At 34.8% G+C, this 21,066-nt stretch overlaps 1 protein-coding gene across 1 annotated transcript; it reads right to left on the bottom strand.

Moving 5' to 3' along the window:
- Positions 1 to 5,595: 5,595 nt before the first annotated feature.
- On the bottom strand, positions 5,596 to 21,011 carry DCDC1 (doublecortin domain containing 1). Its single transcript, XM_035327633.1, is given in 6 exon segments — positions 5,596 to 6,190; positions 6,192 to 6,235; positions 6,725 to 6,866; positions 8,767 to 8,861; positions 8,864 to 8,943; positions 20,981 to 21,011. Coding segments are annotated over 6 exon segments (561 nt in total). The 3' UTR covers positions 5,596 to 6,021.
- Positions 21,012 to 21,066: the final 55 nt, after the last annotated feature.

Below are 21,066 nucleotides of genomic sequence, written 5' to 3'. Positions count from 1 at the left end.
CTTCATTTTTTTTATTCAAAATATATTTTTAAAACTAAATTTGGAAAGTAAGTCTAGAAAATAGCATTATTCTTGTTGTATTACAGTATTGCTGACTTGAAGCACTTTGGTGATTTTTCAGTCCTGACCAATTTACCTTACTTAGTTTTATACATATATATGTGTGTGTGTGTGTATAAAACAAGATAGTGCAAACAATACTTTTATACACACACACACACACACACACATAACATGTTTGTATGTGTATATATATACATATTATCACTTTCGGCTATCAATTTACAACTTCTAGTTAACTTGTCATCCTCATTCCATAAAGCTTATTGTACGCCCCAAGAAATCAGGCTGGTCAACCTGTCATGGTGGAAAATTTACTTACAAACCAGTAACATCATTAAGCTCAAGTATGCCACAAAGGCTTCTCATATTTCTTTAAGAATCCACCAAGGCTAATGCACAGGAGATTAAAATCTAAGTCTGGAAAATAAAGTTAAAGCCTGATAATAAACATTTATTATGGTTATTGAACCATCAATAGGAATAATCTCTGTTTTACTGGCATCTCTCTCCATGAGCAGGGTTTTTACCATTCTAGCTTTAAGGACTTCGTTTAGTGGAGGACTTGTTAGTGTTAGGATTATTTTAGATGATTCTGTGATATGATCAAGCTACTTTCTAAGTAAAGCATCCAATTCCATTTTGATATATGATGGTTCAAGAACAAACTTCTATAGCTTACAACAAATCACGGTTCAGATCTTCTTATCCTCTAAGTCAGATGAGCTCACAGTATACGATGACATATATATTTCTGCATAATTTTAGTAATATTTTATAGCATATTCCTTTTTCAGATCAAAATTCCAGTACATATGCATTTAAATAATAGTATATATTACAATAATTACAATAAAAAATCTAATAAAATGTATGAATTTAAAATTCATAGAGTTTTTTTTTTTTCTGAAAATTAAATGTGACATGACAACTTCAGTTTACATATTGGTAAGAAAAAGCACTATATTATTTTTATGCTTGGAAGTGAAACTTTTCCAAATCAATCAGTAATCAGAATGGGGAGAATCAGTCATCTAACTGACACTCCTTACAGAAAAGTCATATTTTAAATGTACTCACAAACATTATTGTCAATTGGAACCTGTCTTGGTAAACTGTTAAATGGTGTAGATCATACAGCATCTAAATGTTCTTAAACAGAAAAAAAAAAATCTCTCTTCGTTTAAATACAAACCTGAAGTGCAGTGCTAAGAACACTAAACATGAATTAGTTTTTTTAATGTTCCCTTTTTCACAGTATATGAATAAAAGATACAAATTCTTATTATGTTTGGTTTCACTTTTAACATACAATAATGTAAACATATACTTCTTATGATTATAAATCTAAAGGGAGGATTACAGATATTTAGGCAAAGTAGTATAAAAATGTTTTTATTTACTAATTGTTTCCACATCTGGTGTTCATAGACGGTAGCAACACAATGTCAGAATTTTTAGATCATGCTAAACAAGGTTTAAATGTTTATAAAAATTACTGTTGAATAGAAAATAAAAGGTGCATTCATCCACTATTAAATGCAATAAATTAATATAGAATGCACTACCTAGTTTAGTTCTTCACTATTCTAAACATTCATAAAAAACATTTTAAAAATCTATAATAATGAATTTATTTTAATATGAGACAGGAAAAGCTCAACAGCTAAAATAAAATGTACTGTTCCACTGATTTTTTTTAAGTTACAGTTCTAGAATGATTCTTTCACTTTGCTATATTGGGACCAAAAATTGGATAGAAGCATGCTTTCCAACACTTTTAAAGGAATAGTACAGGATGGAGTGTGCTTTAATCCAGCCACCAAACTAGAATAGCAAGCTGTGTAATAGAACATGAGTATCTTTTCATTTGTGATGCACAAACCACAGGACACAAAACACTTCCTTTAATACGGTGATCCATAGAATGAGACCTGAAGATTGGTCATAAACAACACCCTGCACCCTGGTAATAAAATTGATTAATCAGAGGAAGTGCCTATGTGATCTGCAACGTGGACCACGCTTCATGCAAAGAAGCCTTGTCACTATGACTTACAAAAAATACACGAACACGGCATATCGACAAAATTATTTTGGCCAAAACGCCAAAATCAATAATCACGCTGTCATTAGGACCTGATTCAGCTTAAGATTAACACAGCTAAATTAGCTGTCTACTGCACGTAAATTACCTATACGTGATCTGCACATCTTAGTTCCCATTATAATCAGTGGAGGTCTAGTCAGTATAGTCATATAAATATATAAATGCTTAACTTCACTACTCTGAAGACGCCTGCAGAAATCTCTGATGTTACTCTCAGTAGTACAGAGTGAATGAAACCTGAACGTAATGGTTTTGTATTGCAGTCTAAATCCATAACTGATCAGTCACCCAAAGCTCCTTTATCTCCAGCTTAGTAACTCTGAAGCATGATCAAGTTGAATGGCTATCACAGAAACTTAAAAATTATTGAATGGAAGCTTACAAGTAGCCATGGTTTACGTAATAGCATGACTGATTAAATGCACGAACCCTTTAGGAAAGAGCAATAGCCAAGTGATTATTTTATCATGCAAGGTTGCTAAATGCTAATTTAATGGAATTAAATTCAATTGAAAGAACTTAGTTTCAGTTTAAGAAATCGGTAGCTAATGAAGAAAAAACGAAGCAGTACGCTGCTGAGACACCTGAAATTCAATTACAAAGAGGTGTGGGAGTACTATAAGAACTGACAGGATAAACAAGAGGAATTAAAAAGAAGAAATAAGAACATCCAATATTTTTTCAAGTTCAGTAACTGTTAGATATACAATTGTCTGCAAACAAACACTCAAGTACATGATATTCCATATATTTCCAATGAACAATTAATTAAACATGATCATTGACCTTCACTATATATAAATTATATGGAAGAACAACATACCACATTAAATCTTTGGCACAGTTCTGCAACATACTAGTTCACAATAGTCCCCCCCTAAATATGTTTTAAATGCTTGAGATTTGGTACCTTTTTGTTTGCTAAACTTCTATTGGAATAAGACCTTAATTGATATATCACGTGTACTTATTATAAAGATTGATAATTAAAACAAAAAAGTGACAGCTTTATTTTTTTTTATCTCAGATGACAAATTCTAACAAATTATCTCTGTATCCCCATTAACTTCACCCAAATGTCAATTTAATATATCAGAAAGATGAGAAAGTGAATAAATCCAAATAAACTGGATGAAGCTATCAACATCTCTGGGAATGTCAATTTATCCAGGTATTTATACCGCTTGAAGCAATGAAGGTACACACAAGATGTTATACTCTTGAACCACCACATTGTGACTGGTTCAGTATTTGAAATACAGATGTCAACAAAGGTTGTAAATACCTTGTAAATATTTATGTATAACTATATAAATAAAAAGTCTGATTTCTATGTGATCACATGTATATATTTGCAGGGCTGGGACTTTACCATTTATCACTGATCTTCCATTCCCACACAAAAAGGATTTGATACTGATGTTTGACCTTGTTATCTATGTGTTAAGAATTTAAATGCAGCAATCAGTATGTTCATACTGACAAGTCATACTGCTCTATGCTGTATTCCCAGTTTTGGGGTGGAGAAAGAAAATATAAAATACATACTCTATGTCCCTATGTATACTCATACATCTCTAAAATCTATCTTCAATATATTGAAACTAATTTAAAGCATATGTATGTTTGACCCATATTACCATATATGTATAAATAAGAAAAACATAAGCAAAAAAATACTATGGAATGTCATATAGAGAATTACTGAACATCAGTTCTGATTTTTGAGCACATGGAATTCTACATTATTAAGTGTCATTTTCTAGTTCTATTAAACTTGTAAACAGGAGTATTAAAAGGCCTGTTTTCTGGTATTGGTGTCATATCTATTTACAGCAGTGACTTTTTCCTGTTATACTTACCCTTTTAATGGACACACAATATGCTACTTTGTGCCCAAGCTCACCTACTCTTTCTTTTCTCAAAAGACAAGGCACATCTGCCACCTGCTCTAGTCTGTGTCCCAGCAACAACTGTCGAGCAGCAAAAAGATTGATTATCAGTCAAAAACCATTCAACAACACCAGATTTTGGTAGGTTAAGCTTGCTGATCCAGCAAGAGATGGTGTGAAATTTTCAGTAACATGTGCCAACATTTTGGTGCTAAAAGAACAGCAGTGCATGTCACAATGAAACACAGCCAAAGATATGCAGACAAAGCACAGAAGTTGTTTTGAACTTGGCTTGAAAAAAGGAAAATGAGAGAAAGAAAAAAGAAGACTCACTAAATGAATTTGAAAATCTATCATAACACTCAGATATATGCAGGAAGAAACTATAGTAACAAATTATAGTGGTATCCATATAAAAATGCTACAATAATAGTATTATTTCAGTGATTTGTACAATACAAATAGCAATTTTATCACACACTTTTGCAAGAATAATTACAAAGATTTGTGCCTTTGACTGAATATATAGGTCATTCACTATAGCCATTCTAGTGAATGGATCATCTGTATCATACAACAGTTTTCACGCTATCAACAACGGCTTATCACATGTAAAACTGATGATGTAAGACACAGGTTTGCTTACGTAAGTTTCATCCATGAATACCTCCACAAATATGCAAACATGCCTTTTATTACAAGACTTAGATGATAAAATCTCTACTAATTAATGTTAGATTTTTATGGATTTACACAGAGCTACGTAGTAGTCATTTTCTTAGGCTAATAGCCAGTTATGAGTACTATCTAGATATCTTGAAATGTTATCTGCATTAAGTAATATTAATATATGTGAAAGAATTAAAGAAAAGTCACTGTTTCAATATTTACAAATTCAGAATGGAGTATTTAACACTAATGTCTCATAATACTTCCTAAGGTAACAAATGCTATTTAAAAAGTACGCAGAAAAACAAAACCAAAGATTCGTGTCTAAAGTATGTAAGAAAAATAAGCATGCCTAAAACCATAAAGAGTATATATAACATACATAATATCCATATAAAATAAGCTTACTAGTTGAATGATTGCTCTTCTGATTTTCTTCTTTGCTGTCCCTAACATTTTTAAAAATACAGCACTCATTTTACTAATCCAAGATTATACAAATTTGAGTGTTTTATATAAATATTTCACTGTAATTGCTTCTACCTACACGTACACTATCCTAATAATCATTTTGCTTTTTATAATATGTTAGCTTACATCAATTAAATGTTCTTTATCACAAATTTCAGTTGAACTAATCATTGGCATCTTCAGTTTGATACCAAACTCCATTTAAGTTAATGTTCTAAAATGTTGCCACAGATTTGTTGCAGAAATCTCAGAAATCTCTTCATGATTTTAACATATGATAAAGAAAACAATTTACATTCACATTTAAAATGTGAATTATTCAGAAATAGTTTTCCCCTTGTAAAAAAATATAACATAATTACCAGATAGGTAAAGGAATGAGAAGAAAAGAAAATTGTTAATAATGGTCTCACTGAACAATTAAAAATTAATAAAGCATGGTAGATATTCCATATTGATGGATTATACTTCCAAAAAAATTTAAACAATGACATTAATGAATCCAATCTCACATTCTGGATTATTTTAACTAGTGGAATATGCTTAATTAATTATGTCTGTTTGATGTCACTGAAACTAAACAGTAAATTCAATAATCTCTTTACATTTTCACCATTTAACCTCCTGCAGGCTCCCTAATGTCTATTCAGATCTATATTAAATTAAGTACCAATGCTAATGAAGGGCAATAAACGTGGCTGTCAGTAGATTTTTCTTTCATTAAGCACATTATCCTCTTACTGAGCTGTAAATGAGTAAACATTAGTTTTGTTAAACCATGCAAAAAGATAGGATGAAAATCATTTTTAATTGCAACCCTTAAGCCATTTGCTGGGGGTTCTCAGTTTTGTTTTTGTTTTTTACCTTTATTTTTTTTTTTTTTCCGAGTGGATCTATAAAGGTCTCTTCCACTGAAATATAAATGTCGGCATCATGGGGTACGTCTTTAGGTTCTAGTCCTTCAGTGCCGTCTGCCAAGAACACTCTGTGCAGCCATGTTCAGGTTCAGCTTTTTAGTACACTCCTCCAGCAGCTAAATGAATACAAGAGGTAAGGAATACCAATTACAAACGTATTTATTTTATGACCAATATTCAGTCAGAAAAAAAAAGGGGGGGGGGAGGGGGGACACGACCAGAAATCCATTCTCAACTAATTTACCAATCAATTAACAGCATTATAGGTCCTTCAGTGTTTTAGTGATTACTACCAGAAGTCATGAGATAACAAGACGAGGAAAACATATACCCTTAAAAGGATTGGTTTAAAAGTGTTGTACTCCTGCCTTTTAATGACAAGTAACATTGTACATTATTTACTTCTGTTTCTCTGCAATTTATTTCACTTAGTGCTTATAAGAATTTTTAACAGTCACATTTTAGGAACAGTGTAAAAAGGAATTTCATGTAAGTTTACTCCAAAGAAAAAAAGGATTTTTGTTAGGATTTGGAGCAAAAGCTATAATTGTGCATGTAAGAAAACTTTTATTAGAGGTTCCTGAATTAATTAAGCACAGAGAAACTTTAGCAAAGATCTTTCTTGTGCCATTCTTGTAAGCTATGACTTTGATTACATTTGGCTGCTGTTTAATAACTTCAGATACTTCAAACGCCTTCTGGACGTGCCAGAATTTTGAAACAGAGAAGCAGACAGCACTGCTAATTCTGTTGAAAAAAAAAATCAGTTAAGGATATTCAAAAAAGAATCCAATAGTTTTGACCCTTTTTATTTTTTTTTGAACTTTTATAATTGTGCAGAAAGACAATCTGGATGTATTGTCATTAAAATTATTCATAGTATAAGAATTTATTTCCTAGCATATGAGTTGAAAACATTGAAACTACAGATAAATTGGGTTGTTTTAAGCAAAATAAATTTAGGCTATCCCAAAATGATCTTATTTGGAACTTTCTAGAATACTCTAAGTAGTTCTATAACCCTACCATGAAGTCTTTTTATGAAGTATCTTAGGAATTTCACAAGAAAATCACTTAACTAATTTTAAAAGTATTTCTCAAAATCAGTGCAATTAAACAATGAAAAAAATTAATTGATTCTAAGAAAATATAATTAAAAAGTGTTTCAAGGCATACCATGTAGGTTATTGCTTCTAGTTTAAAAAGTAAGAATTGAAATCAGAGTCTCTTCTCAGGCAAAATTTCAATCAAATTGACAGCAGTTATGCCTGTACAGTGACTGCAGAGTGGGGCTTATTGTTAATTGTTTCTGTTTCCCAGATAGCACAATATATTCAATATAGCTAGCAGAATAAAGTAAAATAAATTGATACTCGGAAAAAAAATCATAACACTTCTTAAATGCTCATACCACAAATAATAACATCTGTATAATACTACAGCAAGGCTATTTTAAGGGAAAAAAAGAAAAAAAGAAAAAAAAAAAAAAGATGGGATAGTTTTATAATGAAATGTCATACTTCAGCAAAAACATTTGTGACATACGGTCTCCATCTTTGTCTGCAACAAGAGGTTGAGTAAAAAACTCAAAATTGGATTGAGGCCAAGATTTTAATTTGTATTCCATGAAAAATCCATGAAAATCCTTTGCAATACTTTCATTCATTTCAGTGAATGCTGAACTGATACTTCACTTAAAGCATACTGGTCTGTGGCAATCAGATGGCAAACTATGGCAAACAGTTTCCACGTTTCTTAAATGACAAAATGATCACCTAAAAATTCTAGCCTTTTGTCTTCTTTTTAGGGTTTCTAAAGCAAGTCATGCTATCATATCAGAATAGCTATTTCTGTGTTGAGTGCTCAACCATATGAATGGAAAGCCAGAATGTGGCCCCCTTAAAAAGTAATTATAAATTTATGTATTTATGTATTAGAGTTTAAGATTTGGGGGACAAGTATATTAAGCTACGTATCTTATCATACAAAATTAGCAATTATGAGTATCTCACTGGTTTTGGATTCAGCCCTATAAACACACACACACAAAAAAAAAATTAGAGCTATTTATATTCTGTCTTAGGTCGTGTCAGCACACAAATGAGGGGAAATCAGGATAAATGTAAGCAACAAGATTTTGTCTAAGTTAACACCAATTTAGCAACTCAGAATAGAACGCACTAGAACAAAAAGCTTTTGATGAGGACATCTAAATCAAACACACTAAAATACATTTTTATTCAACAGGTCTTCACTTTAGTCACCTTTATGGTACATTGCAAAATCTAATTGTTCTTTTGGCTTTTTCCATAAGGAACCATTTAATTTTTGGCTTAATTATAGAGAATCAAACTCTTCTTCAAAGAGAATCAACCTGATGGATATCACCCACCCATTGCTAGGCATACTAAAAATTTGCAAGGTAAACTTGGATGCCTGTTTTATTGTCATTTTATTTGTTTTTCAGATATGTTTGATTAAAAGCAATACAGTTTTTTTAAAAGGATATACTCTAAGAACTTGTTAGATCAAGAAATCTTAATAAAACTTAGCAAGGTCTGTTTGAGTATATTAACTAAATCATCATTACAAGGTGACTGAACTGCATCAGACATGATTAAAAGCAACAGAGAAGAGCTTTGATTACCTTAGTTGACCTGTGGGAACACTTTCAGGTCTGTTTCTCTTCAATGGTGATAATAAGAAATTGTCTGTACTGCTTGATTTGTAGCTGTCTATATCTCTGATACTCCATCACAGCTCTGAACTTATTTTGTTTGATGTGTAGAACAATCTTGAAGTCTTGACCTTCTTGATACCATTGCTGATTGCAGACATGTTATGGGCAAAGAAGTTGTCTAGAGCTTTGCTTCCCATCGGTATTTTCAAGAACTGCTTTTGCATAGAAAGAGAAACAGTTTCTGAAACAGAAATATGATAAATATACTTAAAATCTTTTTTTTTTTTTTTTTTTTGATCTGATCTTTCAACTAGTTTACATTATTAATGATCATCTGTAAGGAGATGAAAAGCATACGACAACTTAATTGAAGGTGGAAAATACCTTATCAAACTGTGTTCATAGTTTCACCCTGATTCTTGTTTCTTCAAATTCAGCTCAATTCAGTTATTTCAATTAATCTTTGCATAAGCTAGGGACATACTGGGAATTGTATACAGTACTGTAGGACAGGATTATGGGGAGGTATGGTAGGTAATTCAGCTATACTATACTACAATAGCATTGTCTGTGCTAGCAAGTCTTCCTTCATATAAAATCAATATAAAATTTAGCTCTGATAGAGATAAAAAAAAAAAAAAAAAAAAAAATTTAAAGGTTAAAATAATGAAAACAGAAGCCTTCAACTTTTAGTTTGAGGTTACTACTAATGGCTCAAAATTACTTTATACCACAGGTCAAAAACACAGATGGAATATTGACCCATACGAAGATCATACAATCTCATTTTATCCTATCTTTGGAAGACCTGAATCACTACTAGTATAACTGTGCCAACAGCAGCAAAGATCAAGAAGACAGAAAGAAATTAGATGAGGTCTAGTCCTCATTCTCCTTTCATATTCAAGTAATTGTTAAGTGTCAGAATATTCCCATTATAAATTACAAAAATGAGGTCACAACAAACACGAACTTCAAAATTTATCTTCATGAACTGCCGTATGTATACCTAGGAAATCCTTGTACTAAAATACTATGAACATTGGAATACTAAAGGTTGGAGTTCAACCAAAAAATTCTTTTCAGTATTAAGACTGAACATAATATGCTGTGTTTCAATTCTGACTAGCAGCAGGAAGATTATTATTATTTTTAAATACTCTTTTTCTTAAAAGATTGTTCTGTCATCCATTTCAAGAGCAAAAAATAACTACAAAACCAGAAATAAATTTCTATATACAATAAAATTTATTGCCATTTTTTATCCTGTAAATAACTTCTTTCTTTAATGGATAATACCCTTGCCTACTACTGCATCAACTGTATTGACATAATAGCAACAGTACTGTTGGCATTAACTAGGAATCACATTGCTTATATATGACAAGTAAACTGGTCTAATGTAGGGCTACATATCTACAGAACTACCATTATTATTGATCCTCAGTCCTTGTTCAGCTTTTTTCTTAAAATGTACCACCATCTACTATTTATACATACAGTGTATGTAAACCTTAGGGTACTTGTACATACACTCCAACTCCTTAACAGAGATGGCTTCAGAGAGAAAATGAAAGCATGCAGTTACCAAGAATAATCTTGCCCTTGCAGTGCACAACTGTTTTATACTTTGAGAAAACTCAAATTTAGATGTAACCCTGGTGTCCATACTTCTGGAGATTAAACACCATAAAATTAAGGTCTTAATGCGTGGAAACCTCATAAAAGCCCTATTATGAAATGGTGCTTAATAGTCAGGAAAAACAGCTTGGTACTCCTTATTAAAGCAAAATTTCTATTCAGTCAATGGTAAATTTAACTAGCTGCTAACACAAAAGTGTTGTGATCTTATTTTTATGGCAAAGTAAAGATGCCCAGATAAAGACAGAGGGAGAGGAGGTTACCAAAAATTTGAACAGGATAAGAAATGTAAAGAAAACTAAAAACCTAAAGAGCTCTAACAACTATTTTCTTTCCCATCTAAAAGGATTTAAACTGATGCTTACTCATGGACAAACCACTGCAGTCTTTCTGTAATGACTAAAAAAGGAAATTTTACTTTCAGTTAGTCCTACATGCTGATTTTTATTTTTTATTTTATATACAAGAGATCAAAATTTTTATATTACTCTGGTGAAATTTTCTAATTATTCATTATTACCCAAATAACGCACATTTCTCAGCATTTTTTCTTTAGAGAGGAAACAACAGTATACTAAAGAAAAGTAAATAGCCCATACAGTTTTTCTAAGACATGAATCAGCACATGGCAAATGTTCTTTTCCCGAAGTCAAAAACATAGTTACTTTAACAGACGTTGGTTCAGTAACAGCTATACAGGTCAAAGTTATCACACAGTTTTGGACGTGAATTCAACAGCAGGATAATGACAGTTGCCAAGGATTTGTACTTGCTGTCGCTTAGTACTAGTGTTGCCTGTCAAATTGTCTCTTTTTCTTATACAGAAGGCATGGAATTTTTTATGGATAGCAATTACTTACAATATACAATGAAGTACATCAGATGTAACAACCACCCTTTAGCCCTTCATTATTTGGTTGTCTCTTTGTTATATCTAGTCATCCATTTTCACCTAAATTATTTATTTATACTGCATATTTGACAAGCATTTTTTTTTTGCTTTATATTTTTTCAGTAGTTGTTCAAAAGATATAGTCATTTACTTTAATATTCTCCCGTTAAAATTTACATATGTAAATTTACCATATTATTTTTATTTTTGTAATTGCACTTTGTCTTGGATTTCTGAAGAAAAGCACTATCTACATGGCAAAGGCACTTTACTTATCTACAAGGTATTAAAAATGAAAATAATAGTAATATCAGATCTTGACTATAATGGAGGGGTTAATGATATCTTACATTTATTCATTGTTTGTTTGCATTGTTACAGTATTTTTCTCCAGCCATATTTCATTTTTATTTGCACTTACATTATTGTTCCATTACATACATGTATGCTCCAGATAACCGTATTAATATTTATTTATATTGACATAAGAGAATGTGATGTTTCAAGTATTACAATCCTGAAACATTTGCTCGTACAGGCTTGTATTAACATCATGATAAAATGTGTGAAAATTCTAAATGCAATTTTATTGTACCACAGTATGTATCATGTATATGACACAAAGCAAAGCCTAACAGTTTTGTACATTCAATATGTTTAGGAAACTGGCTTCATAATCATTCACCCATTAAGGGGTAGCTTTATATACATAGTCTGTATCACTTTGGGAAGGACCTTCCTCAACAAATAATGCTGCAAACCTCACATCTGCCAGAGTGGTGCCAAGTAAACCAAACTGTTCTCAACTCATACAAGAGCTGGCAATAGAAAGTGATGATTGTTTTCCTTTTATTAGGAAAGCCAAATCTCCTCTCGCAGTAATGTTTCCAATAACACAGTTTATTAGAAAACTACAACCTGTTCTCAAAGGAGCACATCCCAAGTAACAACAGAATAAATACATGCTGTGTGTGAACTCATATCACACTAAAATTGTTGGGAATTTTGCCAAAGGCTTGAATGAAAAATTTATCCCAGATCTCTGAATTGATGAATAGAAAGAAACTGTGCCTCCTTTCTCTTGCACCTCCCCCACTGAAACTCTGCCATCCCAGACCATGAAAGCCATGAAATATTTTCCTCCAGTACTCCAAGGAGAAAAAAGAAAACGACACTGCTCAACTAGGGAACTCGTGCCTAATGCAGAAAAAGAAAAAGAAAAAAAAAAAAAAAAAAAAAGTTTATACAATACTTTTTGGATACCACAAGAATCTGACAGCATTCACTGTCTGATCTCTCAGCCATGAAACTAGACAGCACCCAGTACTCCTCACGTCACACCTCAAACACCAGAGAAATGGGATTTTCTCTCAGTACGCGGAACAGGCAAAACATACACTATGTCTGAAGAATTAAGTTTTCATGCTAAAGAAAAGAAAACTGTGAAAAGTAAGTGTACGTTTCCTCAGCCAAAGAGTTAACAAGGAATTGATAATCGAGTCGTCATAGCACAGTTTTACTAGGTAGGTAGATAATAAGTTAAATAAAAAGCTGTAAAAAAAAATCAGAAGTTGGGTGTAACTTATACTTGCAGACCTTCAAGTGGCTACCATCTGCTCCTGTACTTCTCTGTGAAGCAGAGAAAAAGGGGCAGAAGCACTTCAGGACCTTAAATGACTGCACGGGGCCTGGTTGCGTCTCCCTTCTGGGATTTTGGCTGGGCTCAGGGCCAGCTTTGCGATGGCGCAGCTGAGGGCGGCTCCTCCTTCCCTCTGAGGGAACTGCCAGACAGCTCCGCAGGGAGGCCCCAGCCCAGGCCGACCCCCCTGCCTGCGGAGCTGCTTTTCAGCTGAAGCTCTGCTGCTTGGCCTGACTGGAGCTGCAGCCCCACCTGCACCGCCGCCCGGCCTGGCCCTGGGGCCTGCTGACCTGGGCCTGGGCCCCAGCCCGCAGGATGCCTTCTGGCAAGGCCTGGCAATGACTGGTTGCCACAGCCTCTGTCACCAGACCCTGCCTGGTGCCCCAGGCCTTACCTGGTGCCCCATGTTCCCGGCTTGGCCTCGTCCCTGCCTCCTCAGCCCAGGCCTGATGAGCAGGACGCTGGCTGGGCCTGCCATCCCACTCGGCCCAGCTCCTGTCCCACAGGCAGCAGCCAACCTCGCTGCACCCTGACCGAGATTTCTGCCCTTCAGCAAACACGTGCACTATCTAGCAATTTGTAATCAGTAAAGTAAAACTTTATCAAAACTAAACGTCAAACTTTACCAAAGCTAATTGCCAACTTACCAAAACTAATCATGAAAGTAAAAGCTCTATTGGTACAAAAATCCAGTGAACCCTCCTGACTGAAGTCAATTATTAGCACCATAACTAATTCCAGTTTGCCATGGGACTGATGAGGAATAACTGGTATCTAAGTGAAAAAACTATTTGGCTGAAGAAACATAAGAAGACAATTATTTTTAAGATACCAGTACCACTAAGTCTGCTGTAGATGGATCCAGTATGAAAGATTAACAAACACGAAAAAGACTGAAGTTTTAGAGAACGACAAAAATTGAAAATCAACACATCTGTAGGGGTTTCAGATATTTTTCCCCTTATCTGACTGAAACTGAGAGCATATTACATTGAGAGGGTATAAAAACACTTTAAATGTTCTTCCTTGTCATCATCTTTCGACTCAGATTGATGCTAAGAAAATATTTACTCAATTATATTTTTACAACTTACCACATGGTAGCAAATTAAACATCTTACTTTGACAAATGACGAGTGAAAACTTGCAATGGCTTTACTCACACATCTTTTGCCAATATAGGTTGTGCATCCATGTGGCACATGCCATATGGTATTTTTTCTGAACACTCACTAGATTTTTGTTGTTTGTTGTTTACAAGTACAAAGGACTGTGATCTTCTTTTCCTTCCTATGCTTAGAAATGCCTTCTGGGTGGACTTGCTCCATAATCAATCTTTGCAGGTACTGAGATAACACTGGTCAACCTGTTTCCGAAATCCTCGTTTTTTTTTTTTTGTTTGTTTGTTTTTTGTTTGTTTGTTTTTGATAATAGGTGTAGCAAGCATTTACTGTTTTTCACATTTCAGAGGACTATATACCCATATATGTACACAAATTAATTTGAAGTACAGCTGCTGAAATTATCCTTTTTAGCACTAGGTAACAACATTTACTCTCTTGAAGATTCTTCTCTTAGCACCTCAAAAAGAAGTTTCTTCTTTTGTGTATCTTTGGTACAACAGGTTGTCCCAGTCCCATTTATTGCTGTATTTTCATATAGTTTTGGATCCGAGAAAGCAGGTACTCAAGTTAGCAGGTAATTTACACTGAAGAAAGAAGCCTGTTCCCCTACACGCCTGGAGAGAGTAGGCGCTTGCCGAAGAAGAGAGGAGATACTCTGTGCTGGGACAGGTAGCAGGGAGGGTAAAGAGGGAAAAAAAGTGTTCGACTCTGTGCCAGAGAAAAAATATACTCTCATCTGTTCAACATCGGAGCAAGAAAGAAAGCCAAGAAAAGGCTGTTGATCCATGCTGGACTGTCATAAGACAGTCTGCTTACAAGAGAGGAGGAAGAGGAGATTTTACCATGCTCCTTTGCCTGGAAAAAGATTTTTTTCTTGATAAAATACCCCTTGTGTTCCTCACAAACTAACATAATCTGCTCTAAACTCAAACTACAGATGATTTCTTATCTTTCTTAGTAATAAACTATAGCCTTATATATGTAAAAATGTAAAAAGCTCATCATACCACTGATCTTCCCAACTATGTCACCCTTGGCAGCTACCATATCCTGCTTGATTTCTTCTCTCCAATTCCTTCTGCTTTGGATACTGTCCTCAAAGAACTTGATACAGCTTCAAATCTCTCCTCTTTGAAGAAACACAATACACAATCGCACTTGGACTAATACCAAGTTATAATGGTCAGGTAGGTGATAAACCAAGGTTGATGCTACTGATCTTTTGCTCCCTTGTTTCCATTCCCTGAAAACAGCTACAAAACCTCTTAATCATAACAACGGATCCCTTTGACTAGTTATGCAAAATGGGTTGCTGTTTCATCACCCTCCCACTTGCAGTGGCAACTAGCCATCAGAACAGCAGAGCTGGACCTTCAAACTATCGTGCAGTTGAAACTGAAAAGTCATCAGAAGCTTTGCTTAAGTTAGGACTAAAGCCTCTGTGTAATGCAGGAATATAAAATGAAATGGTATTTGAATTACAGCAACTATATTCTTTACTGCATTGCTATAAGCCATTTTATAACTTGTCGCCATACTTGGAATGTAGTTTAGTCTTTAAAAAATTTATGTAATGGAAAAATGTTAATCAAAAGTATGATAAACTATATAATCAAAGAGCCAATTAGCCCTGCGCCCCTCTTCAACAAGTATGTGGAAACATACCCAATTATCTTGGAAAAAGCCAATTAAAATAAAATGAATAATCTAAATACCAAAGCTAAATATTTCATTTGATAATTACATTTCTCAAGAAACTGTTGTTAACATGAACTGTGAAATACTGTCTATCTGTCATGTTTGCAAGCACTATAGACACCACAGTTGTTCCTCCACTGCCTTTAGATGTACTGCAATTTGCATTAGCAAGTAATCAACGTGACATTAAACATGCCTGTTACTCGTAAGGCTCTTCAAACATCTGAACATTTGTTTTAGCCATATCAGAATAAAAATCAAGTTATAGCAACAAAAAGAGTCTTAGTCGTTTCATTATAGGAATTTAAAAAAAAAGAAATAATGATATAATGTGTGGCCTTATGTACATGGTTAGCAGCATGTGATTAAGCAGAACACGAACATATGTACAAGAGGGACAATAGAAAATGGGTCCTTCTATTTGAAACGTCCACATGCAAACTACACATAACTGCAATTTTACTACTGAGAGTGGATGAGTGTTAAAACTGTTCTGTATCAGCCATGAAAAAAGGAAAGGCACAGAATGGCTCTCTTTCCTCTCCGAGTTGCAGAAGAATATGGAGAGCAATGGGTACCACAGAGAAGTATGCCTGTCTTAGAATTGCAAGGAGCACGATGCAATTTTTCATTAATTCTACTGAGCCTCCATGACCTAAATGGGATTAAAATGACAGACTATGAAGACATTTATGATGCCACTTACTGGCACACAAATGGGGGGGAGGATTTTTAGGTATGTGCAATTTAAACTTTACAAAGTTGACCCTTGGCTACATACAGCACAAATAAAATGAACACGAGGCCTCAGCAGCAAGGACACCATGATATTTGTCTGGTATAGCTAGGCTATCTTTCCCGTTTGCAGACAATCAGTACCAGAACTGGGCCTTTTACAGCATGACAATGTCTAAAAGGAAGCCTACGATGATGAAGATAGAGGTTTGAATATACCATGCTGACAATGTCTAACCAAGCAATGTTAGTTGATGGATGAACTAGACCCTTAATTCCCATAGGCCACTAGTAACTACATATTGTTGACCCACAGAATAATTTTTTAATATAAAAAAATCACATACTGAAGGATTTAACATGTGAAGGAATTCTCTGCACTGCTGCTCTACCTTTTCGATCCACCACAGGCATGCCACTGTCAGAGACAGTGCATGGTTTAATCAAAGTAGGTGTTTGGTTTAACCCAGTTTGGCAACTCCTGTGTTCTTATGTATGCTCACAGACCAAACCAATTAAGACATCAGCTTCTTGTGAGGTTCATCACCACAAAATAACAATCCAGTCCAAATGCTTACTTCTTAATACAGCAACTTGGGAAGCTAGTAATGCTAATGTAATTGTTCAAATACAATTTGTTTAAACTATCAAGTTTGCAGAGTTTAGAAGAATAAAAATAGAACTGTGCACATGCAGTTTTTATCTGACATTCTTAAGTACACAGATTCTGACAGACTTAGTTGTATAATCTCATTTTTTTGTGTGTGTGAATTCTCCAATTCACTCATTTCAATGAGCCAGAATCGTGAAGGGAGATGCAGGAAAAGAGAGTTGTCTCATTGCCTAAAGTCTGCTGCGCTGGATAAAGTGGATATCATTCTTGTCTTTGCCTCTAAATTCTAAAGTGATATTGAATAAGTCATATCAACAAAAATCTCCCAGGAAAAACAAATAATAGTCACACTTTCTAGACAGCTGATTTGGAACATCTATGATCTGTTCTCTAGTTTTTCCATTAATTGAAATTGAAATTCCACTGAACATAAGAGATACATTATAAAGATAAGTACTATAAGCTATAGGAGCTTTTTATTCCAAAACAGAACACAAAAATTCATTGTTACTTTCACACTTCAAGCTTTGTGCCTCCTTTCTCCCCCAAAAAGAAAGCAGTGATGACCTTTAAACTTTCAAGACGAGTGGTATAAGGGTGTTGTGAAGTCTCATTAATGTGTGGAAGCAAGTAAGATTCTGTAATGTCAGTTTACTATGGAATGATGGTTTAATCCTCAGAGCAAAATTTGAATAAAGGTCTATACTTTGAACAACCAAGTCACGTGAACACTTCTCATTTTTGGAACAAGATGGAGGCTGAGGTCCACTGAGACAAAAAGTACAGCGCAAACAAGTGATACATTACAAGGGATATTTACCAAGTGAGTGATAAACGATGAAAATAGCTGGTTCTTGATTCAGGCAAGTGCATGGCTTTTAATATCATTTTAATGGTCAAACATTAAATAAATATTTATGGAAAATGTCAGACAGGCATAGATATAGCTCCAGTGTAAGTGGGGCAGGCTAAAAAAGTCAAATAATTTGGAACAGAGCACAGGAGATGTAAACGCCATGCTGACCATGTTAGCAAAGGAAGGAAAGGTATGGGTATCTTTGTCTTTCCCTCAGTAACAGTGCCTGGTTTAAACTGATTGACACCACACTTTAAAGAAAAAAACTAAAATCTAAGTCATAAAATCTTTCAAACTATCAAATTTGACTGAATTTTCATCCATTGTTTACTCCACCTGCAGCACGCGAGACAAGGTAATAATTTATGATAATTATATGAAAATATACAATTAATATTCATCACCTCTCATTTCTCATCACTTTAGATGATCAGTAATGCAGAGAAAAAATGCTGTCAGATTTCTAATTGCTTTGTAATGGGCCTGAAATAGGGAAATCGTTAAAGACAAACAATCTGTCACTTGTCTGTTACCTTAACTATCTATCACTTAAAAAAACCCTCATTAAATACATTGCTAATGAACGACAAAAGACTGTACTCAGTGTGCCCAGATGTACCTTTTTAAACAATATTGTAAATTGCTTAAATAATTCCCAAGACGTTTTCAATCATTTTTGTGGAAATTTAATGGAAAACATATATTTTCAGTGCATGTTACATCTCATTTGTTCACATCATTATGACATTTAGTCTATCATATCCACATCTCCTGGGAGACAAAACTTTGTTTTTCTTTTTCCTGTTGACAAATCTGACCCAATTAAAACTAATTCTAGAAGAACTTAACATTCAGCTCTCCTGATTGATCCGTTTTGGATCAATACATTGATCCTCTTCCAATGATTTTTAATATCGAGATTAAAAAAGGATTCTAGCATTACCAAAGTTGAACAAATTATTTTCTCTCTCACAGACAAAACAATCATTTCCAAGAGACAGAATTTGGAATCTTCACTTAGCCTGTTCGTTTGAGTCAGCTGTCTACCATAGCTCTGACAGAAAACTTCATTTGGAAAAATAAATAAATAAATAAATAAATCTGAATGTACTCAGCTGGTCAGAATGAAAACATTAGGCCATTGGCAAGACCCCAGTGGGAAATATTGTATCATTAGCTGCCATATTAGTTAATTGCACTTATTAATTTCCATATTAAAATTTGGAAAAAATAAAGAACAACTAGAAAAATGACTTAACAGAAAACATCTATCTGTGCAAGACCTTAACAGACTCTATCTTGTATATTTAACAAAAAACAAAGATATACTCAGTGCTTGTTTGTGTTAGTACGTGTTGGATGCTAAAACACTAATGTGTAAGGCAAAAGAAGCGTGCTATATGGAAAATAATTTAAGAAAAACCCGCCTTCTGATTTTCATATAACTTGTTCTTTTTTACGTTCATCTCTTTTGTACACATATATAGCAATATAAAACCAATGCAAACAAACAAACAAAACAAAACAACAACAACAACAACAAAAAACACCCTGCTTTAATAGTCTGTACAGTATTTTGGAAAATACCAATTGTCTTCAGATGTATAAATAAATAAATAAATAAATAAATAAATAAAAATTCAAAAAGTCTGGATATTTCAGCTGTTTCTGACAAGAATTAGATAAGAAGGGGCCCATTCATCGTTTCCCTCATCTTTTATTATACTGGTAGTGCAGTTAATTTCTTTAAAAAATTGTTTCTCTGTACTGGTATCACAACAAAAGACAATACTGTGTGTCAGTTCGAAAAAAAGCATCTATTAAAATGTTAAATATTCTAAAAAAAAAAATTTTTAAAAAAAGAACCTACACATGTATTATCTAACAATAAACGAGAAGAAAACTAATGAAATTTAGGTGTCCCACTCCAGTGAAATGAATAGATTAATAAATAGATTAATATCTCCTTGCATATTGATTTAACATATGTAAGCAACAGAAGGAGCCTGCCATCTTACAGACTTGGGTCCTGTACCTCCTGTACCTTCAAATTCTGGGACAGCAGTCCCAGACCTTCTGCATAATTTCCATGCCCGTTTCCTTTCATCCCAGGCTTTCAGGGTAAGTTTCTCACACTTACCATGTCACTTACTTGGCTTTGTTTTGTCAACAGAAAGGGAAAAAAATCAACAAAACCTATGGCTGGGTTTAACTATATGCTGGCTTACAGGTGGTAGCTACCAAAAGGAATAGGTAGGAGTCTGGCCCTGCTCTCTCCTAAATACCAATTTGATTTGAACAGATCTTGGAGTAGCTTAACTTGGATATCTCTAGCAATAAAAGATTACCAAATTGTCTGGAGACAAGTCAAGAGCTTCAGAAGTCATTAAGACCAGACAGGATGACCAGCAAAGACCAGCCCTCACAACGCCTCAAAATGTAACATCGAGAGGGGCAAAGTGACAAAAGGTCGCTTTAGTTCTAACACCGTGAGGAAAAATATTGTCAAAGAAGTATGCTATGCACATCAAAGGTGTCAGGGGAACTCAGTTTGTGCCAGTATTTAGGTATTTTGCTAACCAGGGCTAGCAGCGTGTACAAACACTGCGGCTACAGCTTCCATCTAAACTTCTTACAGACGAGGTAACATCTTCGCGTCATTAAAGGTACGTTTTATTTTTATTTTTTTTAAAAAAAGCTGATTTTTTTCCTCAGAAGAGGACGGAGGACCTCCATCCCCCCCCGTTTGGGCAGGTACTTCCCACACGGACGCCCGCTGCGCCCACAGGCAGCCCAACCCGTGAGGCAGGGGCAGGGGCGGGAAGGCGACGGGCGCCCGGGGCGCGCTTCTGAGGGGACAGCGGTGGCGAGGCGGGCACGGGGGCCGCTCGCAGGCGGCACCCCCGCGGGGCCCGGGGCGCGGACAGCCGGCTCGCCCCGGGCCGGGGCCGGGCGCTGGGGGGCGGCCGGGGCCGCTACTTACTGAGCCCGCCGCGCAGCGCCAGTGTCGCCATGGAGACAGCGTCAGGCCCGGCCTGGGCTCCTCTTCCTGCCGGTGCCTTCGCCGCC

The sequence above is a fragment of the Oxyura jamaicensis genome, chromosome 5, assembly GCF_011077185.1.
Source record: "Oxyura jamaicensis isolate SHBP4307 breed ruddy duck chromosome 5, BPBGC_Ojam_1.0, whole genome shotgun sequence".
Classification (NCBI taxonomy): Eukaryota; Metazoa; Chordata; class Aves; order Anseriformes; family Anatidae; genus Oxyura; species Oxyura jamaicensis.
This window is presented reverse-complemented; position numbering and strand designations above follow the sequence as displayed.